The sequence below is a fragment of the Ambystoma mexicanum genome, chromosome 12, assembly GCF_040938575.1.
Source record: "Ambystoma mexicanum isolate Mex_15411 chromosome 12, UKY_AmexF1_1, whole genome shotgun sequence".
In the NCBI taxonomy this organism is placed as follows: Eukaryota; Metazoa; Chordata; class Amphibia; order Caudata; family Ambystomatidae; genus Ambystoma; species Ambystoma mexicanum.
This window is the reverse complement of record NC_090936.1, coordinates 525,101,341-525,128,351: the sequence shown is the minus strand read 5'-3', so window position 1 is coordinate 525,128,351 and position 27,011 is coordinate 525,101,341. Positions and strand designations below refer to the sequence as shown.

General features: G+C 48.5%; 1 protein-coding gene across 1 annotated transcript in view; it reads right to left on the bottom strand.

Moving 5' to 3' along the window:
* OSBP (oxysterol binding protein) overlaps positions 1-27,011 on the bottom strand; it is a 1,428,945-nt gene that overhangs the window by 1,069,400 nt on the left and 332,534 nt on the right. The window contains exon 4 of the mRNA XM_069628826.1: positions 12,119-12,317. Coding sequence (XP_069484927.1) covers positions 12,119-12,317 — 199 coding nt within the window. The remainder of the gene's footprint in view (positions 1-12,118; positions 12,318-27,011) is intronic.

Genomic DNA, 27,011 nt, shown 5'->3' with positions numbered 1-27,011 from the left:
ATGATCTGGGGTGCCCGATGCTAATGGAATTCTGGGGTAAGATCCTGGAGACACTGACTGAGATCTGTGACACTCCTGTTGACCCAGATCCAATGGGAGCTCTGTTTGGGGTGTGGCAGACAGAAGGGGCTAAATGTATGGCCACATTTTTGAATGTGGGTTGTATTGTTGCTAAAAAGTGTATTCTGCAAAATTGGAAGTGCCACTCCCCCCCCCCTCCTCATTCCAGAAATGGACTGCCATCAACAGTTACATCCATGGCCTAGATGAGACCGCCTCCGGAGGAGAATCCTCCCACATCTCACATTGATGCAATGTACCATCTTGATATACTACGACGCCTCTACTCTCTGTCTGCTGTGCTGTTATTGTCTCATCATTCTCGATATATCCCTTGTATGGTTTGGAGTTCTTGCTCACTCAGATGTACGTGTTTGCTATATGCCTCTGCCAACAAAAATAAAAATAAAAAAATAAAAAAAAGAAGGAAGCAACCTGCTAATGGTAGAAAGCAATACTAGGCGAGAGCCATTTGGAGAATGAGGCCTTTTAGAAATCCCTGCCAGTAACCGCATGACCAAAAGCAACCAACATTTGCAAAGATGTACGAAAATCCTTGCTACAATCAATGTAGTATTTGAGCACTCATGACATCCATGAGGGTGCTCAAATACTGAAATTAGTGCACAGCAGATGGCACAGCAGAGAACAAAACTAGTTAGGGGAAGGGCTTGTTCATATCAAAAGAGGTTGGCACTTTAGGCATAAACTATGGATAGGTCCACAGGAGGGCACTGTCCTTGTGAAAAATTAGGTAGAGCATTTGCTAGAAATCACCTGGATCTCTCTGCCTTCATACTGGCTTTATGCATCAGTTTGAACCCGGGCACCATCATCGTTTTGAGGACTAGGTTTACTCCCAAGAAGAGGCAGGCTTGCATATGGGAGAGAAAGTCAGCAAAAACACCTTAAGACGTTCACATTTAGCGGGAAATACCAGCCAAATGTACTTTGGGGTGAAGCATGGTTGGCGCAGCCGTGGAGAGGTAAGAACCTGGCGAACCAGAATTGGCCTGGCCATGCTGGCACCACAAGGATCAGTCTATGCAGCTGCTGTTTGACTATCTAGAAGACTCATGGAATGAGAGAAAACTGGAAAAGGATAAAGGAACCTTCTGTGCCATGAAAATGCAAATGCGTCCTGAGGCTGGCCTGCTGAGGGAAACAGCTGGTGAACAAGTCACACAGAGATGTCCCTTGTGGTGAACATGTCCATGTCCAGTTTTCCCTGTGTCCAGAAAATGGTGAACACTTAACTCTGTATAGTAATGTTGTGGCAGAAGTGGAGCTCCCTGCTAAGGGAATCGGCCACCGAGTTGTGTATGTCGAGAAGGTGAAAGGGAGACAAACATTCCCTTGTCTAAAGCTCAATTCCAGACTTCCTGAGCCTTGGAGGATACGATCTGAGATCTAGTGCCTCCCTGTTTCCGGATGCAGAACATCGTGGAAGTCTCATCCGTGACCAAATTGACCACTTCTTCTTGCGGTTGGGGTAGAAAAGACTTGAACACTGCCCTTGACCAGAGGCGAGGCAGGAAGATCGGTAGCGTGGACTCGCCACCCCTCCCTATGGATGCATCCGTTGCCACCATCACATGATTAGGGATTGCGAAAGGTGCTCAGCTGGTAAGGTTTACCTTGTTCGACCACCACAGAAGAGCATAGTGGAACGTGCTTGTTAGATGGTCTTCCCAATGTCTGGAGTACTGATCTCAACGAACATCAAAAAATGCCTGCAGGGGGGAGCATGTGAACTGAGAAATTCTTGATGAGCGGAATGCATGAAGACATCATGCCCAAGATAGACTTAATCATCCAAACGGAGCAAACCTTTTGGAGTCACAATGTTCACACTGAACAGTATTGGAGGTTTTGTCAGTAGACGGTTGCCGTTGAAGTTGTGGTATCTAGGTTCACCCCCATAAACACAGTCTGCTGAGACAGAATCATACATGATCTTATTGAATTTAGGGAGAAGCCCAATGAAGTTAGACTTCTGTGGCTTTTGAATAATGCAGGCCCAGGTTGAGGGATGGATCAAGGGTAGATGTGGGTTGCTGATTTCCTGAGATGTCTTTGCCCCAGCCACACCCCCACATTTAGTAAAAAAACCCTTGGGGCAGATTAGAGGCCAAAGGGAGGGACCTTGAATTGGCAGTGGCGGCCCACCACCATGAAGTGCATGATCTTGAGATGGTGGTGAATGGGGATGTGTAAATAGGTGTCCCCCATGTCTAGGGACGACTGAAAATACTCTTGGCAGTGCTGGCTGTGGATGTTTTTGCACCGTAAACATTTGGAATGATTTGGAGCAGAGGAATGTATTGAGGTATAATGGCGATAATGGTTCTCCAGCCCTCTGATTTTTATTAGACCAGGAAGCAACACAAGTAGACGCCTTGATTTCTCCAAGAACGAGAGACTCGTTCTACAGCACTTTTGGACAGGAGTGATTGCACCTCTAACTGAAGTGCATGTAGAGGTTTCTTTGTTCTGCCAGCAGGCGGAGTTAGTGGCAGACATTTGACCAATTTCAGGGTGTGCCTGCGTTTGTCACCATTGAAAGCACCCATTTGTCTAATATTTGCCTCCATCATTGTAGGAAAGAGAACAGGCGATCTCCGACCGGGTTGCTGAAACAGGAGGACACCACTGGATAGGAGTCAAGCTTGCTTGGACTTGCCCTTGGGTGGAAAAGAGCATTGTGGTCTGTGGACCGCTCAGTAAATTTAGGACTGAACCTTGTATTGTTCACCTGAGGCAGAGACGGAGAGGTAATCTCTGCCGGAACACAGGCAGCTCTTTTGCTTGGAGCAAATGGACTGAAAAGGACGCCTTTATAGCAGAGTGCCGAGAGACATGGCAATGTCTGTGTTTGTTATATCACTTGCAAAGTATGATCAACCTTCTTCCTAGAAAGGTCATCTACGAACAGCTACTACCTTGAACTGTACATCGGCTCTAAAATGTGTGGCCTTCAACCAACATTGATGGTATAAGGAAGGCATGGTATCAAACGGTAAAACAGACCCAAGTGATCACAGTTCAAGGGTATTTATTGAACTTCAATTGGGTTTGAAAAACGCTCATCTAATCCTAAATCTAAAGATGGGAGCAAGCTACGACTATCAAATAATAACAGTCCTAGTCGAGTCTCAAAATAAAAGGGCCTATACTAATAAACCTATTGCCAATCCTTACTTCTAAATACAAAATAATGTGGGAAAATGTTATGCAAAAGAAAAGTGTTCAAGAAATGATATGTCAGGCTATTCAAGCTGTTTGCTTCCCTTCCCCACATTTTCTGCACAGGACAAGGCGGCACACTCGAGCTTAGCACAGTCTCTGGCTTTTCTAGCACGAGGATGCAGTTCAAATCTCAGTATCAGGGCCTTCTGTGCCAAAGTCCCTTTGCAATGCATAGTCTCTTACTTCAAAGGGCCTGATGGGACAAACATTCAAAAGTTCCTTTCCCCTCAGGATCTTCACTTATACAACCTCTCGGGTGACACTTTTCACCCCGGATCCCCTTCCACCAGGCTCACATCCACTAACAAAAAACCTTCAATTGGTCTCCATGTGCCGGGCTCGGACCAAATCCATGTACTTTTCCAAACTTGCTCTACTTCATCGAAATCGAAGACTTGACTATGCGTGGAATTTTACTTGACCCATCGCAGGACCACTTCGATTCACATATATTCTCTTTAAATTGAAAGCTCGTTAATGCTTGCAGACCCTTCCGGACACCTGATAATTGTATCACTCTGGCCAGGGCGCTTATACTAACCAACCTGGACTACTGTAATGCACTATACCTAGACACTAGTCAACATAACTTACGCAAACTTCAGATCTAACAAAACAATGCACTCAGAGCAGCAACTTATTTCTCCAGAAAACTGCACATCTCAGATATGAGGTGCAGTGTTCGCTGGCTCTTTATTAACCAAAGAATCAAACTCAAGACTCTTTCCCTCACATACAAATGCATACACAATCAAGCACCCAAATACCTTTGCGATAAATTCAAACTCAACACCTCAGTAAGACAAACTAGATATTCTCATTCCAACTAACTCATCATAAGTAGGTTCAAACTGCATAAAGCAGGGGGTAAAAGCTTCCCAGTCCTCACAGCTAAAACCTAGAATGCTCTACCTCCTAACATCGGACTAGAACCAGCCTTCAACTAATTCCGGAAAGAGGCCAAAACCTGCTCATTCTGAATGAAAACCAACCCTCTTCTTGGTCGGTTCTTGTACACATCTAACCCTATTGTGAATATCCACTATTCAGAGTGGCTCTGTTATGCACCAATACTATGTCTTGTGTAAACTGGGTAATACCCTGCCTGTAAATTATGTAAACTGTGTGAACGAATATGCCTGTAACTGTAAACTATGTATCTCTACATGTACCTAAACTGGATCTGTAAACTAGGTAATACCATGTCTGTAAATTCTGTAAACTATGTGAATGAATGTGCCTATAACTGTAAATAATGTATCTCTACTATCTGCCAGGCTCAGACCCACTTTATCTACTGTTATCACTTCTCAGCTGGGTACCTTACAGAGACCTTCGGTTGAGCACCCAAGCAGTGCCGGACGACTCTGTCAAACGTATTGTAGCTTGCTTTAAAGTTCAATCACTCATCAGCAGTACAACTTCACTTGCGCCTCTCATCACACGCGTTTTTAACAATGTTTGTTCCAGTGCTCGCCATACAATGTTGCTGCTTGCAACCTTGGCTTCAACACAGACAGGTTTTGTATCAGTCTCCCCAACTCACCCGCTGTGTTGATTTCACAGACACTGCTTTGTTCTTGGAGCCAAGGTTGGAACCACAGCAGCCGGTGATTCTCCCCGCCTTGATTCTTGATGCAGGAGGGCCCCGGGTACCTCCGAAACAAAATGGAGGATTCTTCCACCTGGTTTCCTAGTCTTCTGCTTTCCATTCGAGGTTTCATGAAAGTAACGGTTCCTTGTCGAAAAGGTCATGGTAACTTCCCTCCTTGCGACCCCCTTTGGCTTTGCCACCTTTCTGTCCTGATTCAGCTGCAGTCTCTGAACTGCTGTTTCCTCATGTGCTTTGCCTCGCTCAGAGTGTGCTCTCGTGCTCTGCCTTTTATCCGTGTGGGGGAGTGTAATGGAAGTCCGGTGTGTGTGATGGTCAGTAATTACCTGACCAATGTATTTGGACACATCAGGTATACTACTCAGGTGTTAGTCAGTTTTCTCTTATAACGTACTGTCTGTGAGAAAGTGTGCGTTTTGCAGGGTTATGGGGGTAGACTTCTTAAATATCCTAGCTGGTAGGATGGGGTAAAGGTGTTAGAAGGAAGGGGATACTGTGTCTCACCATCCTGTGTCCCACTCCCACAAGACCCCTCACCCAGGTGATGCTCCCACACTGGTCCACCCCCAGGAACTGGATCCAAAAGCGATGGCCGTGTCCTGGCCACCAGGAAGACAGATCACCAGGGACTAGTGGGTGAGACACCTTCTGGACTGCCCCGTTGCCCATTGGGTGAAATCTTGTGTCCGCGATATTGGCTGCCACAGAGATGGCATGATTTAGAGGAAGGTTCATCTTCTCAAAGCAGGAGAAAGGCCTCCTGCTTCTTTTGATCAAGGTGAAACTCTAGTATGGGACCCATCTTAAACCAGATCGCCCAATCATATCTCGCCAGGATGGTCCGAGTGTTGTCAGCTTTAATGTTTGTTGCTGCTGTGGAGATCACTTCCTTATGGAAAAAAAACAACCTTCCAGCCTTTGTTGTTTGGAAGAACTGCACAGAGAAATTAAGTATTAGCTGACCTCTGCCTAGCTGTTCGTCCCTTTGGGTGGTGCAGTGAAGGAAGGCATTGTTGGACCCTTGTCTGAAGTTCAGACAGCAGAGTGCTTAAAATGTTTACGGAGAGCGATTTATCATCGGGCCGTGATACAGGTGGATGTGGCATGGCCTTCCAGGGTATCTTAGGGGAGGGGCTGGGCTGAAGACATCCCAGACAATTCCTCTTCCTCAAAAAACACACCATCTGGAACTTCAGTGTCAATGGTGTGTTCTAGGTTGTCCTTAGGAAAAACATTGGAAGACTCAGACAGTAGGCTGAGCAAATGACTGGAGTGTGAGAAAGGGCGATTGGAGCATGTAAGTATCTGTGTGCTCCTGCGTCATACTGGTGCATCGACAAAGTCGTTAAAGCAATGGTAGACAGAATGATAGGAGAGGAGATCACCAAGCGAGTTGTCAGGGACGCCTTGAAGGCATTGATTGTCGACGAGATCGCCAAAAATGTTAGCCGAGCTGTCGTCAAGGTTTTAATGTCGTAGTCAACGAAGCAGTTGACTGAACTATTGACTGTTAATGTTTCCTGGACAAAGTCATCATTGCCGTAGCCGTAGATCATTTTTGTCCAACTCTAGGCCATGAGGGCTGGAAGCATGATTGGTTTTCAGAATGTCTGTCATTAATATTCATAAGAGAAAATGAGCATACATTTAGAATCATTGTATCCAAATGTATCTAATGAATATTAATGAGGGGTACCCAGAAAATTCTACATTTCTCCGGCCGCAAGGTCTGGAGCTGGACAACCCCGCCGTAGACGCATAAAGAGGGGTGAGGCTCAAGGATTAAGTCATTGCATACAATTTTGTGGATGGAGCAGTCGTTGAGTATTTTGCAGACAAGTCTTTCATCGATGGAGTGAGCCGTTTGAGAGGAAGAAGGGGAAAGCTTTTCAGGCATGGCAGGTCTACGAGAACCTTTATGAGTCAGGGTGAAATCATCCTTCATTCCTTTTCCCCTGGAAGCCTCCTCATGGGAACTTGCTCTCTTTGAAGAGATAGCCCCCACCAGGTGCCTCGTAGAGCATAGAGAAGCAACTCTTCACTGAAGTAGAGTCTGCGTCCACAGGGCCTTCATCGAGCTAGACAACCAATCTTCTGAGTCTATCTTTTAAAGTATTATTGAAGAAATACCAACAAATCGAGCATGACTCCAGATTGTGATCTCGATAAAGGCATTAAAAAAGGTACTTCTGATGCTTGTCGTCCACATACTTATTCATCAGTCCGCAAGTAGAGAAGATTTTTAAAAGGTTTTTTTTTGTTTTGGTATCACCCAAGGTGAGGAGAGGAAACTCACTGCACCGGGTTCCACCCTGGAGAATACCAGTAAAAGGATGTCCCTTGTAGGGGAGCACAGAATGAGTGAAGACAAGAAAAACACAATAGTAAAGTACTTTGCACATGTGCTATGTCCTTTTATGAATTTATGTGGAATGATGTTTTTACATGTTTTATGAATTATACTGAAACAATTATTGTGTTTTGAATTTTGTAAAGGTTCTGTCATTTTTTGATAGAACCACGTGCAAATAAAAAAAAAAAAAAAAAAAAAAAAGTACTTATCTATAGCATCCACGCCATGTCAAAGTAAAAGCTGTAGTATTATGATTCTTGGAATGCAGTGCAACCCTTGGTGATGTGTTGGGTGGAGTTAAGGGAGGCAGTGTGTGTAGTGTTTGCAGTTTCTGGAACTTCTTTCAAACTGCTCATTATTACCTACGATTCACAGCCTGGCAACAGGGAATATTCCACAGTATTTGACTATATGAAAGATCAAATTCTGGAGAACTATTGAATATTAAAAATGAGTAGACTTTCCGTTGTAGTAATGAGGAATGGGATAGTTTGTTCACTTCAAGGGGTTCACTTGGGGTTAAGCTGTGGTTCTCTTGTGGGTTACATACATTTGGATTCTCAAGTTCAGTATTTAAACAGTTCTCAACGTTTCTGTTTATGGTAGTCACGGTGCACCTGCAATACTGGAAGGGAAAGGAGAAGGCAGCTATGTGGTGACGGGGCAGGAGATGCGTTTCTTCTCTCAGGAGTAAGAGGATTCCCCATGATGGATGAGGATGGGAACCTCACTCTCTTTGTGAGCGCCTCTTGAGGCAGTTGGAGAGGGCGAGGCACTGGCGGTGGCCTCTAATGAAAAGAGGCTAGGGAGGCAGGAGCACATGTGTATATCCCTCAGACTGGGCCTCATATGGGCGCCCACACACAGAGGCATTGCAGGAGCATGAGAGCATACTCTGCAGGTGGTGGCTGCAACAAACACCCTGGAAGAGGAGTTTGTAATTTCTCCTATCTGGGTTGGTGGCACAAGGGGAGGTGGTCTCCATCAAACAGGGCAAGAGTGCTAATGTGCACCACGGGAGGTCTCTGAGAAAGTGGTTCAGGAGTAGGACCAGCCAGTGGAGGTTAGGTAGCAGGTGGTGGACATAGCCGAGGGGGGAGGGCCTGGGACTATTTTATCCTGCCACAAGCAAGATTACAGGGTGGGGGCTGACTTTGTATGCAGAGTGGCAGGTTGGGGGAGGAGAGACAAGCTGGGGGAGGAGAGACAAGCAGGGGCAGAAGGCAAAGGGTAAGTACCATGCCCTAGGAACAAGATCCATGAGAACTCTTTGCACCGGTTGCACAGGACGATACAAGGCGCACACATCCTCAAGGGCTGCTAGGGACCATGCATCCCCCAAGGCCCCCCTCCAGCTGTGGTGAATAGGGAGAGGGCCTTAGCACATCCCCAGACTGAGGTGCAGCAGTGGGCCCACCGTGCCCAATCCCAAACACCCGTCCATTCTGCCCAATCCGCGCTAGAGACACCAGCAACTGTGGGCAGCATGCTCCTTTTGAAGGCATTACTGCAAGAAGAAGTGGTGCTCCAACAGCAGCCCATTTGGTTTGGCAGGGCCCCCTTGACTACATCATGCAGCATGAAGGGACCAATAAGCAGATGAAATGCAGCTTTATCCTAAGATCAATTGCATTAACTACCTATATCAACTCGAGCATGGTCTGTGCCTCATCCAAATCTGAATCTCTATTACCAACCTGAACCTCACCCCGACAAACACCAAATTCAGTCTTCTAGGAAACCCCTCTACTAGCAAGCCCAAAGCCAGAAGTGGTAGAGTACCATGAAATTCAACAGATGCATGCTTCAACTCTCATTATCGCTGAATGATATATCTCATTCAAAACACACAGGGCAAAGAAGACAAGCAGTATGGTACCAGCATGCCTTCCATTCCGGCCCTGAGTTTCAGAACAGTTGTCTAGGCTCAATACATCTCTCACTGGAACAGTCACACCACAAGCAGGAGTCCCAGTTGCCAACTTCGCCCTTTTAAAAACAGGGGTCCAGAATACCTCTCCAAGGACTAAGACATTTCAACCACATGACTATCATCCTAAATTGTATGCTGTATCCCTTCAAGTATGCATCAGTTTCAAGACAAACTGCATCATCTAAAACGGTAGTCAAAACCAAAACACTACTTACTTTACTTGCCCAAGAAACTCACCAATTCCAGAGGCCAGCACACCTCCAGAAGCCACATTGCCAGATTGGTAACAAATCACTACCAAGGGGTTAGGAGGAACAGGAAACAGTCCATCTCCTGATAAACACCGCTTTCACTGAAATATATTACATATGCAGATAAGACTGGCTCCATCCATCATACACTTCGGGAAGGACCAGGAGATCCTACTCTTCGTAGAACATCTCACAATTCTTTGATTGCTTCATTCAACACTACTTCTTTCCCTGCAGAGCTCCAGCTCAATTGTCCAGCCCAGCTATCACAGCTTCTCAGCTAACCCTGAACCCTACCTTTAACTGCCCGGGTGCGTTGCTGATGTACAGAGCTCTGGTGCATCACAACCAGGTCTGAACTTTGTACATTCCATACAGCATCTGTTCCACGATTAATTAATCACTGCATTATAAGACGTGTAGTCCTGGATTGATAGAGAAAAGTAGCTATGCAAGTCCCTGAACACAGACAAAATAACCACTGACAAAGCCAATAGCATATGTATGGAGGTTGACTTGGAGATATTGTTTCTTGTTTTAAGGGTGCAGCCTCACATGTCAAGTTGCTGCCCTCGAATGGAAAGTCAAATGTCCCAGTAATGCGATTCAATTGCATTTAATGTGTCATATGCATGGTATAGTCAGCATATGCAACATGCATCGACACATATCCAGTTGCTACCACCATATGCCAAAGGCAGGTTCAAGTGCCATTTATTGCAAGTTAATGCTTCATACATCGAGTCACCATATCTTAGCCATGGTGCTGCCCAAGCTTAGTCTCTGCATAGACAGAGGGACTAAACTGCATAATTTTGAAATAGGCCTCTGTTCACCAGACAGCCCTGTATTTTGCTCATTACCTAACAGCTAGACTGTTTCCAGTTCACCAATGAAGAACAACATTTAATGTACTGGGAATCCTGCTGCTTTGTGATTATGTGTTGTAGAATGACCCGGAAGCTTGACAGCACTGCTAATTTAATAGCACAGTTTTTTGCAGTCCAGAAGCTGAAGCACAGGCTCGAGGTGACGGTGAAAGTCCCATTTCTAGAGCAGATACAGCTATTTGGACTGGATTCGCAAACAATTTAATTTATAGTTTACTTGAACAGGAACTAGGAAGTTGATGGAACTGGCAGCGTGGATTACACTAGGTCTGTATATCAAGCATCATGTACCAAGGTTCTTCCTCCTGAGATCCAAGTCTGCTGATGTGACATGGGATTATTTTGCCTCATTTCATGTTAACTTTTTGCCAGCATTTTAGTGATTTTAAGAAATTGGGAGACATGTTGTTAGGTGCCTAGGTGCTAAAGAAATACTAGACCATTGGATTTCCTGGTACTATAACATTATTCATATGTATTTACCCATATTTATTTCCATTGATTTTTACCTTATTTCTTTAGGAAGTCACTTTAATGTCAAAGGTAATATCCTTCAGTAAGAGAGAACCCTATACTTCTAGTTGAATGAACCTTGTTTTGGTGTACATTTATAGACTTGCATATTTGTAAACTGTCTTTTTCACCAATATTATGCTATAACTCCTTTGCACTATGGTGCCTCTTGTTTCAGTCCAACTAACCACAAGTGCCTCTGCAGAGTTTTAAGCAGACACAGCCTTACTTATTCTGAGCCCCTATGAACTGTTTCCTTAAGCTCGAGCTCTGTATGGTTAGGGTTTGAATGGCTGATTATAAGAAGCGCCTGTGGCCTATATGCACGGTTTGTTAAGAATTTGTTCCAGTCACTTTTAAGACAACTTAGAAAAGCTCTGTGGAGTTAATGGGGTTAGGTGGACTTTGTAAAGCATTTGGACGGATTTTGTATGCAATTTGCACATATTAGCGCATTGGCATTTCATTAATGTTGTGCTATATGCTATCTAGAATTTACTCATGAAAAAACAATTACATGAATGCAACCTTCAGGCGAGCGTCTCCAGGTCTGTTCTGTTGCATACAAGTTATTTAACTGCAAATTACAGCACTGATTTGCTCCTTCCTTACGTACACACAATTTATGTCAAACAATGGTTTGTGAAATTGCCTTTCCCTCTGAAGATTTTGCAGTGTTGGTCCCACCAATGAGTCCAGGTAGTCTGCAAAAATGTAAAGGTGCTGAACTGGAAGTAAAAATGACGTGTCTAAAAGATTAAAGTGAGAATGCTAAATTCAGCGAAACTAAATGACATTTTGAAGGATAAAAAATTCACCTTTTGAGAATGCCGAAAGAGTGGGAGCATCAAACCCCAAAAACTACAAATAGACAAAAGTTAAGGCGATTAAGGGGTCAGCTGAAGCATTAAAAAAAAAGTACATGTGAACATGAATACCAAAAGAGTGAACTTTCAGCTCTGATAACATTATCCGTGGACGGCCTGGTGAATGTACTTGGGTCAAATATTCCGAAGCTACGATTTGTATCAGCCTTTACGATTTTTGGCAATTTTAGAAGCCAGGGGCCTCAAAAACAAAAACAAAAACTTTTAAAAGAATGTACTCTGTATGCAAGAGTCGGCTTCTAGCACAAGGACGCTTTCCCCGATTGGTCCATGACAAAAAAAATATATATGAAAAACAAAATAACATCGGTAACTAAAAGAACATCCTTTCTAAGGAATAAAAACATTTACAATGTTGAGAGGACTTTACCTTTAGGGGAGCCCCTTGTGCTGGATGACTGTGCAGGTAGCACTGTTGCACCACGAAATGCTCGCTCCAGATGGTTATGCTGCTTAGCCAGCTGCTCCAGCGTCTCCTCTAGGCGAATACGCTGGTCCCGTTCATACTGTAGTGACTTCTGCCACTTCTTGCTGTGCGTCTGAGCCAGGAGGAGAAAGTCTCGGCAAGCCTGTGGAGAGGTTTGCTTTATGTTTATTAAAAACTTTAAACAAAATATCCGTTCTGGAGTGCGATAAACAAGCAGAGGAGAACCGTTTATACAGCAAAATATTATTGGGAAGAAAGACCAAAACTACTAGTAGACAAGGTTATAGGAGACCAATGAATATCTGCAGGGGATGGATGGTAAAATATATATATATTTTTTTTAACATCTTGCGATCAAAAACCATTCTCAACTTAAAAAGATACAAAACTCTCCATCGATACCCGTGCCATCGTCTCCAAGAACAAGATCTTTACAAGGTCCTGCTGAACACATTGCTGTCAGTCGCACAAAAATCAATACAGGTTTGGGTGTGGGACGTCATGTCACCTCCCCCTCCCCAGGCTCCCAAACCCATGTAACTGCTTACCGAAACCAGAAGGCTCCCATGTCTAACCGCTGGGGACACATAGGAGTCTGGGCCTGTATTTTATTTTTGCATTTATTTCAGTGCACAAAACCCTCAAGTATCTAGGCGCTAGTTACAGGAAGTACACGGTACATATAGCAAAGTCCAGGAATGTATTGGTTACATTTGTTTGCATTTGTTGAGCGCACAGCAGCCCGTGGGCATCGTGGCGCTTGTTACAGTTGTGCTTATACTTGGTTACATACAGTTCACATCCGTATATGTTACATTAGATGAGAGGGCTGGGTTACATACATACATTGAAAGGTAGGTGTCTGGGTGCGGGTAGTTAATTGAAAAGAGCAGTTTTTAGTTTTTTGCGGAAGGTGTAGAGACGTTTCGGCTCTGACGTCAGTAGGGAGAGTATTCCATAGCTTAGGGGCGAGGTAAGGGAAGCCTATTCCCCCCCCCCGCCTTGGTCCTGTTGATGCGTGGTACCGTTAGTTGATTGGTGTAACATAATCTAGTCGGTCTGGTAGATTGTGATCTATATATGGTGTCAGATAGGTATGAGGGTGCTGAGAGGTTGATGCATTTGTGTGTGGTTGTGAGAATTTGGAAGGTGATACGGTCCTGGACTGGGAGCCAGTGGGCGGTCATTCTTGCTTGTGTAATATGGTCTCTTTTCAGTATGCTGAGGGCTGCTCTAAGAGCATTGTTTTGGGTTGTTTGGAGTCTGGCTAGATTTTCTTCGGAGGTGCCAGCAAGGAGCGCGTTGCAATAATAGAGTTTGGCTCCTATAGTTGCTCTAGCGATGGAGAGGCAATTATCCTTGGTTAGAAATGGTTTTATAGCATTGATAAGTTTTGTACTCAGTGCGGAGGCTGAGAGTATGGCGCTGACTTGTATATCCATGGATAGAGTCGCATCAATGTGGACACCAAGAGTTTTAACCCAGGATAATACTGGGATGACGCAGTTATCTATACTGAAATTGAGGTAAAGCGGGTTAAGGTTGGATAGTGTGAATTTCTGGCCAAGAATGATGATTTCAGTCTTGTGCCCATTCAGACAGAGGCCGTTGGTAGCCATCCATGCCTGTATGGTGGAGTAGATTTGCTGTAGTTTTGTGGCGTCTTGATGATAGTGCCCCGTCAGGGGAAGGAGCACCTGGGTGTCATCAGCATAGTTGGTGTATGTGATCCCAAGTGCATCCAGTTTATCAAAGAGAGGCTTGGTAAAAAGATTATATAATATGGGGGGCAGTACAGGATCCTTGGGTGACACCGCAGTGGATGATAGAGGGTGCTGCATGAGCTGTGTTAAAGAACACTTTCATAGCTCCGCCCTCTAGGAAGGAGGTTACCCATGTCGCTGCATCCTTGGAGAAATGCGCAGCATGCGTGAGATGACTGATGAGTGTGCTGTGATCTACCAGATCGAACGCTGCTGAGAGGTCTAGAAAGAGTAGAAGTGCAGGCTTGCCTTTGTTGAGGATATTTGTGATTTCGTTTTTTAAGTCTACAAGGGCGGTTTCAGTTCCGTGCCCTTTGCGGAACCCTGATGGTCTCTTTCCTAGGATAGAGTTCGATTCAAGGTATAGTTGAATCTGTCTGTGGGTGGCCTCTTCTAGTATTTTCAGAAGGAATGGGACTGTTATGGGTCGGTAGTTATTGGGTTTAGAGGGTTCTAGCGCAGATTTTTTTTTAAAAGAGGCCGCACCCAAGCCTCTTTGAGGCTATCCGGGACTATGCCCGTTTTGAATGAGGCGTTGATGAATGCCCTAAGGAGAGAAGCAAGTGGTTCTGCACATTCGTTAATGATTTTAGGAGGACACACATCGCCCTTGCCTTGTGAGGGTTTGAGGTGTCTAAGGATGTCTATGACATCTGCTGCAGTGATTTCTGTAAATGAAAATTTGGGCAGGATGCTTTTTTTGGCATTGGGCTGCATCTGCGCACGAGAGCTCTGCTTGGGTAGGGCTTTGTAATGGTGAGATATTTTGTTTTGGAGGAGGTTTATTTTTTCAAGCATTGGAGAGCCTCGCCTTGTGGTACGGGGGGCTACTTCAGGTATGCACAATAACAAGCATGACAAAATAGGTAAGGGTGCACATTCTGGGAAAGCCGCACCTCATGTAATGGGGGGTATTTCAGTTATGCATGGTAAGGAAAGAGTTACTTACCTGTAACTGTTGTTCTCCAGCATGGGTCTGGCATGGATTCACATGCTCATGAATATTCCCAGTCGTCAGGCCGGGAATCCTCGGTAAAGAAAAAAAATCAGTATCAGTTTCGTTTCTGATCTGTCTTTCTCAGTAGTAACCAATCACTGGTCTCTGGGTCATACTGCCCCCAGCCAATGACTGCCCTCTCCCTAAGTCCCGCCTCTGGCAGCCATCCTCAGATTTGGTAGCACGCAAAGTGGCAGTATGACCAAGTGAAGAGCCGCAGAGGGGTAGGAGGGAGGGTTCGCATGTGAATCCATGCCAGACCCATGCTGGAGAACAACAGTTACAGGTAAGTAACTTGTTCCTTCTCCAGCATGGGGTCTGGCATGGATTCACATGCTCATGACTTTAAGAATACATAGCAGTACACACATGCACAACCAACGGGAGGTGGCAAAGGCTCAACATTAAGCATTAAGCCAGGCAACGGCCGGTTTGCCAACCGATGACAGTGCATGATGCAGCCGGAGAGCCATCTGGAAATGGAAGCCTTCGAGAGAGCCTTCCCTCGGTTCACAGGTCCAAAGTTCACAAATAGCTGTGATGTCTTCCGAAAACTCTTCGTACGGTCCACGTAGAACTTCAGCGCTCTAGCCACATCCAGCGAGTGCAAAGTCCTCTCGGCCGGCGACGAAGGTGACGGGAAGAAAACAGGTAACACCAAGGGCTCGTTGAGGTGGAAGTCCGACGGCACCTTGGGCATAAAGGAAGGGTGCGTCCTCAGCACCACCCTTGTGTCGTGAAAAGTCAAGTATGGAGGCTTGCAGGATAGGGCCTGGATCTCTCCCACTTGCTGTGCGGAGTTGATGGCCACAAGAAACGCAGTCTTCCACGACAGGAACTTCAACGGTGCCGAATGTAGGGGCTCGAATAGCGCCCCCATGAGCCTGGTTGAGCTCCTATGCCGGGGCAGAGGCCTTCACCGGCAGGAACGATCGGAACAGCACCAGACAGAGAACCTCTTCCACTTATGTCCGTAGCACTTGAGAGTTGAGGACGTCCTGGCCTTTGCAAGGACCTTTCTGCAGTCAGCCGGGATATCGTACCCTCCAAACTCTAGTGCTGCAGGAGCCAGGCCTGCAAGTTCAGCGACTCCGGGTCGTGGTGAAGTATGGCGCCTCCTTCTATGGAGAGAAGATCCACGTCCGTCGGCAGCTTGACTGGTGGGGACGCTGACAAGTCGGGAAGGTCCTGGAACCAGATCTGCCTCGGCCACGCCGGTGCGACGAGGATCATCCTGCACCGGGACCTCTTGAGCTGGTTGATGAGTCGGAGCAGCAACGGAGGGAATGCATATAGGAACAGGCCGTCCCAGGGGAACGAGAAAGCATCGCCGATGCTCCTCGGCTGGGGAAACCTGCTGGCGAACCTCTGGCACTTGGAGTTCGTCGCCGTCGCGACAGGTCGATCTGCGGTTTTCCCCATCGTCGGAAGAGTCGATCCACTTGATCCTGACGTAGTTCCCACTCGTGGCACGAGCGCAGCTCCCTGCTGAGTGAGTCGGCGATGGTGTTCTTTAGCCCTGCCAGATGAAAAGGGCACCAGAAACATCCCTTGGGCGACGGCCCAATGCCACAGATCCTGGGCTTTCTTGGAGAGGGCTGGGGATCTGGTTCCTCCCTGCTTCCGGATGTAGAACATCGTGGTGGTGTTGTCGGGGAAGATTCTCACCACCTTGCCCTTGAGGGACGGGAGAAAGGACCTGAGGGCCCAGAACACTGCACGGAGCTCCAGAATGTTCATGTGGAGTGGCTTCTCCTCCGGGAGCCAAAGGCCTCTCGTGTGAAGTTCTCCGGTGTGCGCTCCCCACCCTTCCAGGGAGGCATCTGTCGTCGCCGTTATCTGGTGAGATGGGGTCTGAAAGTCTGTGCCCGGCGTCAGATGAGCGCGGGTGCCCCACCACCGGATCGCTCGTCGGAAGGTCTCGTTGAGCGGGATCCTGTCCTCGAAGTTGCCAGTCGCTTGGATCCAGCGGGCGTCAAGGAACTTTTGCAGAGGGCGCATCCAAAGCGTGCACAGGCGCACAAGATATATGCAGGAGGACATCATCCCGAGGAGGGACTTGATGGACCTCACCCTGGCCACGTCCATGGCCAGCAGACGCTGCACCTTGCCCAGGATGGCCTTTGTCCTTTTCTCCGACGGCGAGGCCAGACGCGCCACTGTGTCGAGCTTGGCTCCCAGAAACAGTGCGACTTGCGACGGGACCAGGTGGGATTTGGGAAAGTTGATGGAGAATCCCAGGTCCGTGAGCAGCTGGACGGTCTTCGCTGTGTGATCTACGGCAAGCTCCCTTGTCTTTGCTCGGATGAGCCAGTCGTCGAGGTAGGGGTAGACGTGGATCCCCTGCAGGCGCAGCCGTGCCGCCACCGGTGCGAGGCACTTGGTGAACACCCTGGGTGCCGACTTCAATCCGAACGGGAGGGCCTTGAACTGGTAGTGCTGTCCTTGAACCACGAACGTGAGGAGCTTTCAGTGTCCTTTTAGAATGGAGATGTGGAAGTACGCATCCTCCAAATCCAACGACAGGGAATAGCCCTCCTCCAGCTGTCCCAGCACGTGCTGGAGGGTGACCATCCGGAACTTCTGTGCCTTGATGTACTTATTCAGTCGTCGCAGGTTCAGGATGGGGCGCCATCCTCCTGTCTTCTTTTTCACGAGGAAGTACCTTGAGTATACCCCGGAGCCTCTTCGGGACGAGCTCGATGGCACCTTTTTTGAGCATCGCCCTTACCTCCAATAGCAGTTGAGGGATGTGATTTTTCTTTCTGGCCACGGGTGGAATGCAGGGGCACTTTTTTAGAAATTCGAGGGCGTGCCCCTGGGCCAGGGCGTCCAGCACCCAACGGTCGGTGGAGATGGACTCCCACACGCTGACGAACTTCGCCAGCCGGCCTCCGACCAAGGTGCTTCGGTGGGGGCCCGACAGCGCTGTCGGTTCAATCTTGCTTGGAGGACGCCTTGCCGCCTTGGCCTCACTGGCGACGACGGCAGGGTCCTCTATAGGCTTCCTGTGACGAGGAGCGGGCCGCCTGGCGGTACGTAGAGGAGCCACCGGCGAATCCCTTGGAGGCACCCTGCTTGCCTCCGGTGCTCCGAAAGGACGGCCTTCGTTGCCAGAGAACGCCTAGGGCCTTAGCTGTCTCAGTGTCCGCCTTGATGGCTTGGAGGGACTCATCCACTGTTTTCCCAAACAGATTGTTCCCGTCGAACGGCATGTCCAAAAACCTTGGCTTGTACTTCCTGGCAGAAATCCGTCGCCTTGAGCCACCCTCGTCTAAGGCAAACGCTGTTGCCTAGCTGGCGGAAACCGGTGTTGGAATTTGTCCGTTGCCACCGTAATGGCGTGGTCCGACGCCACCTGACCTTCTTGCAAGATCTCCAGGGCCTCTACCCTCTTGTCATCCGGTAGGAAGTCCAACAGGGGGGCGATCTTGTACCATAACTCCCTGTCGTAGCGGGCCGCGGGCCGCGAGGGCGTTGGCCGCCTTAATCGTTGTTGCCACTGACGAGATAACTTGTCGTCCCATTGCGTCCAGCTTCTTTCCTTCGCCGTCCGGCGGGGAAGGTGACGTGGAGGCCGATGCCCCTCCCCCCCCCGCTTTCTTCTTGCCAGCCGCTGAGACGACCGAGTCAGGGGTCGGTTGTGCCCTAAGGCACAAAGGGGCAGCGTCGGGGACCCGGTACTACTTCTCGTACCGATCCCTCTAGGCAGGCGTCAGACTGGTTCTTGAGAAGGGTGAGACCCTCGTCCCAGATGTCATCCAGCAGAGGCACGGCGAGGACTGTTTTTCTCTTGACCTCGTGCCGTTGGTAAAGGAAACCTTCCTTCTTCTCTTCGGGGCAGAGCTGAAAAAGCTTGGATGCCCTGGCGATCACTGCATGGAAAGATCTGATATCGTCGGGCGGGGAGGCCCAGGCTGGGGGCGATGGGAGCTCCGTCCCGTCGTCGGTACCCGTCGTAGCCGTGTCTGTTCCTGTGTCATCCCCAGGGACAGGGGACGTGGGCAAAGGTTGAATAGGCCACGTCTTCTCTTGTTCGGGAGGCTTCCCGCCGGGCTTGGCTTTGGCTCCTCCGTCGAGCCTGGCTCTGGCTCCTCCGACGGTGGTAAGGGCAATCTCGTCCTTATCTCCGAACATAGGATTGTATCGCCAACAAAATGGCCGCCGAGTTATCCTGCGGCTCCGGAAGCGATGGGTGACTAGGACCCTCGCAGGTGCCGCCGTCGCTCTCGTCGTCACCTTCGTCGGGATTCCTCCCGTAGGCACGGGCCTCTTCGACGCCCTCGTCGAGGCCCTCTAAGACTTCTACCAGCTCCTCCTAGGATGCTGTGTCCATGTCCACAATGGCCACCCCCCCTCTTTCTGCCGGGGTCTTCACGGGGGTCTTTTCGATGAGTCTGAAAGAGGCTTCACTCCATGGAGGCAGGGAGACTCTGGGCCCCGAGGTCGCCTCCACTGGTGTAGCCTCCACAGGCTGCGCCAGGCCGCCGCGACTTCCTCGATAGAGGCCTTGGCCGGGTGAATCAAGGCCTTCACCACCTTGTGTGGGCCTGTGGCCTTCACCTTGGGGGGAGGGTCACCGCCTCGCTCCCCCTCAGCCGGATCCTTCGAGCTGGACCGGGGCCTCTCCAGAAGCTTCGCCGGGTTCTCGGCCTTCCTCTTCCCTGAGCCAGAGTGTTGGCTCTTGGTTGATGGCACTGGAGAGGGCGTGCCCTGCCTGGCAGCCTAGGGGCCCGACCGTTCGGCGCTCCCGGTGCCCGCGGACTCATGGTGCTTTGCCTTCTGTTGAGCCCCCGTCGCCGGGGCGCCCTCACAGGACTTAGAAGACCGCTCGGACTTCTTCTTCTCACCTGATGGGCTCTTTCCTTCCAGCCAGTTGGAGAGACGAAGGCGTCGGCCCCTGATGGTCCGTTCCGACATGTTCCTGCAAAAGGCAGAGTCCTTCTCCACGTGCGTTTTGTCCTCATGAAGGCAGTAGAGACATTTCGATGCAGCTGGCGTCCAGGACAAACCCTGAACAGCTTTCCGGGCGTCGAGCTTCCTTTCTCCTGGGCCATGTTCGGGTAGGCTGCAGAAACTTCTGTACTCCTCCAAGAAGCGCAACTCGACAAAATCTTCACCCTTGAGAGGCGTAGAAAAATCCGACATGGATCCCTGTTAATCAGATGTAGAGACGGTGGAGCTTGAGGCTCTATTTGACCGAAAAATGAGAAATTCTCTTTGAAAAAGCACGAAAACGCAGCAAAAGCTCGAGAGCTAAACACGAGGACTCCCAACACTTGAGCGTGCGGTAAAAATCTGAGGATGGCAGACAGAGGCAGGGCTTAGGAAGAGAGCAGTCATTGGCTGGGGCCAGTATGACCCAGAGACCAGTGATTGGTTACTACTGAGAAAGACAGATCAGAAACGAAACTGATACTGATATTGATTTTTTCTTTACCGAGGATTCCCGGCCTAACGACAGGGAATATTCATGAGCATGTGAATCCATGCCAGACCCCATGCTGGAGAACAAGCATGACAGGACTAATTTTTACGCTTAAACTCGAATTACGTGCAGGCATGGGAGTGCAGTATAAATCAGTGAATAAGTGATTTTGATGCATGGCGACGTACACATTACAAGTAATGCAGGCATTCCGTAAGAGATGCTTAGTTAGAACAATGCAGCAGTTGGAGCATAAAAGGCAACATGTAGTTCGAGATAGCTGCGAACGGTTACTTGAAGATAACATGTAGAGGAGGTTATTAGAGGAGGTTGCTCCATATGCAATAGTTGTTAGATGGATCGTTGACCAACCAATGGCAGAATAAAGAAGAGTAATGCAGAATAAAGAAGAGTAATGCAGTCCCAGCTAGATACGAAAGTCCACGTGTTGGCCAAAAAGCATGGTTTCACAGTGGCAGGTTGTTTTAGTGGCACGTTGATGAGAACAGCAAAGAACAGTTAGTGAGGGATGGAATGGATGGGATCAGGGGTAGCGGCCTTCAGTAAAGTGAGGCTGAGATCAACTTTCTCAGCAAAGCAAAGAGATGTAGCGGGAACAGTGGGAGATGGTATCGCAAGGGGCCCTGCACTGGGTAGCGATGAGGGGAATGAACATCACAGTAAATATAGACGAGAGTGGAACGCACGTTGGCGCTCTTACCTTTAGAAGTACCAGCAGGGCAGGCATTGCACATCAGACCCCCTCCAGAGCCCATACAGGCCCAGACGGGCACAGATGATAGTATTTGTGTTGAGCCGGCTCTGCCTTCCGGCTCTGGGGCTGGGAGTCCTTTCTTACTGCATACTATAGAGACCAAGTTTTACTTGGCAAAGATGGGAAGGCAAAAAGCCAAGTCCTTACATTGCAAATCAGCACTTTGGGTTGGACACAGAGCTCAATGCACTCATGTCTACTACTTGCATACTTTAACAAATCTAAAGAATTTTGGGTTGCAAATACAAACACCAAAGTATTCCCTCTGGGAAACAAGATAATAACGTTAACCAGTACTCAAATTGTAACGTGTATGTAAAACTTAATACTTTAGCACAGTTTACATTACTTAGAAGTTGCGTCCTTAGAAACAAAATGCCAATGTGTGCTGAATTGATTTTAGCCAACATCCTACTACATAATAGACGGTTTACTGCTTAACGCGCTCGGAAAAGCACACAGTGGAAGGTATTGGATGAGGTATAACATTACAGGACAAGGCTATGTGCAATATCTGGTTACTAGTTTCAAGTGTCAAGCAACAATACTCACAGGTGCTGTTAAGTCATTTCATATAAGCAAAAATAGCCTTGAGATTGAATGTCCAAGTTTATCTCAGTGTGACCACACGGGAGTGTAGGCATATTACACACTGCGGTTTACTGCTTAAATAACAACAGTCCGTGAATCGGGTTAGTTTCCCGCATGCCCTTCGCCACTTTTGAATCTAGCTTGTAGAGCATTAACCATGTCATTTAGTTCCATGACACTTCTTTTTTCAATTTGTCTTTAGCATGCAGCAGCCATCTACTAACCTTCGAAGCATTTTTGTGTATTAAACAGGGACACATTATGGGCCTCATTACGAGTAGGGCGGTAAAAACGGGGTCATTACCGGCATGGCGGAACGAGTGGATCCGTGCTCATATGAGAGCGCGCGACCCCCCCATGCCGGTAATGGCCATACCGGAATGCCGCGAAAGGCCCTCCAACCCCCCCCCCCCGATAGTGCCATCACGAGACCCGCCAATAGCGCCACCGCCTAGGAAGAACCCCTAAATACCGACCCGGTAATACCAACATGCTAATACCGGGCTCGTAATACCGGACCCGGAAATAACGTCATTGCGTCGGAACGGGAAATGGGCCGGCAGTCATCTTTAAAAACACAATCCATTGCAATCCTCCAAAACCACCAGTTGTTTCCTGGAGAGCTCTGTGCAAATATTTCCATAATTTCCAAGGCAACCCGCAAGACCACCCCCCGGCTGCGGAAACAGCGCTTTTCCGACACTGAATTAAATATGCTAGCGGACACCGTTGCTGCACATGCAGATCTCATCAAATCCCAGAACCTGAAGCGTGAGGTGCAGCAGCAGGACGATATCTGGCAGGAGGTAGACCACAAGGTGTCGGCTGTAGGAACCACACCAAGTAGTGTCAAAGACTGCCCTCTGCTTGAGGATCCGTAACATCATGGCAAGCAACAGGATGGAGGCCATGGCCACAGGCGGGGGTCCCCACTCTCCTGCCAAAATGACCACCTGGGAGGAGACCGCAAGCACCTTCATTAATCCAGAGTCCATCGTGGGATTCTGGGAGATGGGGACGGGTGCGGCATCAACACCAGAAGGAGGTGAATGACCCTGCAAATCCCTGTAGGGGAAACCATGACGTAGCACAAGTGATGTGGAGGAGTGTCTAAGCAAGGCAATGCATGTCCCAACACCCACATGAACACATCCAAGTCCAGATGGCGGGCCAAACCCTGCCAGACAGAAATGCATGCTGAGTGCCAATCCCATAACCAACACACAGCCAACACACATGGACCGTGCCCATGTAATGCATCACACAAACCCCAAATCAACGGCATGCCACCTGCCATGCAGCAAATGCCAAAATGCCACCTCAGACCACCATGTGTGACACACCTGTGAGACATGAATGAATGATTAAATTAACAATGAACAGCACCATAATATGCTTCTGGCATTTAACACCATCACTGATGCCCTGCATCTCTTCTACCCCCCAGGCACCGATGGAGAAGATGCCAGCCAAGACACCACCGCAAGGGCATCCACGTCTCACACACAGAAAAGGGCTACCACCACCACCTCCGGGGAGGCCAAGCAGGCCACAACTACAGCCAGTGTGCCTGACACACTCGAGACCCAGCAGCCCACACACACACACACACCAGTGGAAGGGGAGTCCCTAGAAGCAATGGCCACCACTGAAGATGACGGAGGAGAATGTGGACCAGGAGGGAGTCACGGAAGTGATATGTCCACCCACCCCAAGCCCCGTGTCCACCCCCTCGCCCCAAACACAGCCCCCACCCACCTACAGCAGTGCTGATCCCTGCCTGCATGATTCGGACCCAAGCCCCTTCCCGGAGGACAGCACTGAAAATGCAGGCCCTGTGAGAGCACCTCCCACCACCCCTGCTCCCACAAAAACCCTCGAGTCACGGCTGGCGAGGGTGGAGGCCCGACAGGGGGCGATGTTGGAGCTCCTGCGGCAATACATAGCGGATGGCGAGGACACCAGGCGGGGAATAGCCACTGCCATAGCGGGGACCACTGCCGCTATTACAGCCAACACAACCGCAGTGAATGCGTCGGCAGTGCTGATGAGGGACTGTCTGGGGGCAATAACACGTATTAACGTCCATCCTGCTCCACATGCAGCAGCCACTCCTTGCAGCAGGTGTGGAACCTGCCACCGACTCATCAGCCACCACACCTGCTTCCTCAGTCCCCACCAGCCCTGTGCGTCTTGCCAGAAGGAGTGCAAGGCACACCTAAATGCTGCCCCCGGACAGCAAAAAGTCCCGCAAGAAGTGTGGGCGGACAATGGGAGTGGAACACATGGTTGGGGGTGAATGGGAGCATTTGGTGGAGTTTATTGGGGGTGTTTGGTAGTTCACTGGGGGGGGTTGGGAGTTCACTGTGGGGGTTTGGGAGTTCATAAGGGAGCTTTGGGGGGGTTGTCACATTTTTGCAGTTTGATACAATATACCTGTTGTGAGAAAAAACATAATGGCTGGACATTGGTGATTTGGTGTGTATCTATTTATTGTATGACGGTGTTCAGTGCCCAAATCCCAACATTCCCTGTGTGCATGCCCACATGGACCCAGTGTGTCACTGACACATTTCTGTGTAAGTCCCTGTGGTTCAGAAGTATTCGTGAATCAGTGATTGGCATACTGCATGGCCATCCTGTGCATCACATACTGGCAGGGATGCTGCTTCACCTCCGTCTCCATCCTCACCCGGTGCATGCATGTCAATGTCAGGTGGCAGTGGTACATTTCTACGGACACACATGTTGTGCAGCATGACATAGGCCATGGTGATCTTTGCCACCTTCTCAGGCCTATAAAGGAGTGCTCCACCAGACCTGCTTAGGCAGCGGAACCGCTCCTTCAACAGGCCAAAGGTCTGCTCAATCACAACACGGGTATGGGTGTGTACCCGATTGTACTCAACTTCATGGCTGTTCTGCGGGTTCCGCACAGGGGTAAGTAGCCACGGCTTCAAGGGATATCCTCCATCACCTGCAAGCAAATACAAATAGGTGTGTGTCACTCTGAGCTGCCACCTTCAAGAATCACAGTCATGGCCGCAGCTATTTGGTGTGGACATGCACATGTACTCTGTTTCACTTCAGTCAGAGTAAGGGGACACGTCTCTTACGTGACTCAATAAGGAACTTCTAATTGCAGAGTGTGGACAGTGCCAAGAATAAATCTCTAATGCTTTGCTATTGTGGTAAGGCTAGACAGCCGTGGAAAAATAACAAGGATTACAGCGCTTTAGAGATTTATTCTTGGCACTGTCCACACTCTACAAACCTTAAATGGCATAATTCCTTGGCGCAGTGTGACTGGGACCCGCTCGTGTTGGATTTGAACTTTCTCAGTGGTATTATACTGGCAGTAGAACCACCCCCCCCCCCAGACACCTGCAGCCTTGGCGCCCTCTTCCTAACGCTGTGGATTAGTGACTTTCTCTGCCAAACTGTGTTCTTGCATTGTAATAGACCGTTCACATTAACTCATACTGTGGGCGATACGCCAAGCAACATCATGAACTGAGGAAGAGGAAACGTAATCCCTGTAAAAAAAAAAGGAATCTGCATATAAAATGGACAGTGCCACCTGATAGCCCTTGGCTGTAGCAACCTGTAGCCCCTGATGGGTTAAGTGTAGTAGAAAGACATAACCAATGCTGTGTTACAAGTAAATGACATGCATTACTTACCGTAAAAGCATTTCTGATGGTTGTATCTGCTTAGATTCACATGCTGTGCATATGGTCCGACATCCAGTGGTAACTACGGATTATTGCATCTTGTCTTTCGAGAACCGAAAGGGGACGTCGACATGGGCGTGCCTGTAACACTATCTCTACGTGACGTGTACTGTACCCAAGATCCTTCACGCGTCGAAGTCCCTGCAATTGTATTTTTTCTGCCGTGAGGGAGCCTTATGACTATCGTGAGTGAGTACAGAAAAGAGAGAAAGTAGTAAGACGTCTATGTTCCTTCCATCCGAGCAGGGAGGAAGGGTGGACGCATGTGAATCTAGGCATATACAACCATCAGAAATGCTTTTGCGATAAGTAATGCATGTCTTCTGATAGGCTGTGCATAGACTAGCGAGCAGTACCCGGAGTTGGAGGTGGGTTGTAGAAGGAACAGTAGTGAAACGATGTCTTAGTACTGCCTGTCCCACCTGGGAATCAGACCTAGAATGAGTGTCTAGGCAATAGTGTTTTGTAAAGGTGTGTACAGAACTCCAGGTTGCCGCTTTGCAAATAGATTCAAGGGGAACATTTGCAATGAATGCTATGGACGCCCCAGGGCCTCGAGTGGAATGTGCTCTATGCTTGAAGGGTAGATCTCTCTTAGCAAGAGTGTAGCAGAGATTAATGCATTTAACAATCCACCAAGAGATGGTGGATTTGGAGACCGCGTCACCTTCTCTTCCTGCTACCACCGAAACGAAAAACTGATTAATCTTTCTAAATGGTCGAGTTTGTTCCATGTAGAACATGACAGCTCTGCGTACATCCAGTGTGTGCAGGGTTCTTTCTCCCAAGCTTGAAGGATTCTGAAAGAACGGTAGTTGTTCTATTGACTGGTTCACAAGGAACTTGGAAATTAATTTAGGCACAAATCTAGGGTGACTGCGCAGAACCACCTTATCTTTGTGAACTGTTACAAAGGGATCTAGGATCGAGAGCGCCTGTAGCTCACTTAACCTCCTGATGGAGGTAATAGCTATCAAAAAAGCAGTCTCAAGGGTGAGGTCTTTAAGACTTTCCTTGTGCAAGGGCTCGAAAGGAGCCCCCCTGCCTCCTTACCCCCCCCCCCCATCAGCCTAGTCAACACCACGTTTAGGTCCCACCCGGGAGCCAGGTTAGAAATGGGAGGGTGAATTCTCTTCACTCCCTCCCTCCATGAAAGCTTTAATAACTGGTATTTTCCACCATGACACTTTCTGTTGTGTAGGCTGAAAGTGCAGCTAGGTGCACCTTTATGGAGTTGGAGACCATGCCTGAGTCAAGTAAATGAGTTAGGTATAAAACATCTGTGTGGGAGAGCAGTTAATCGGGTTAATGCTCTTTGAGTTGCACCAGATGACAAACCGTTTCCATTTACTGGAATAGCAGTATCTGGTGTTCGGTTTTCTTGCTGCCCTGAGAATGTCCATACATCTCTGAGGGAGTTGCAGGTGTCCAAACTCTATGACCTCAGGAGCCAGGCCGCTAAGTTCAATGCCTGCGGGCATGGGTGAAGCGCCTCCCCTCTGTCTTGCGACATGTTGTACGGGCAAGGCAGTTTGACTGGAGGAGATA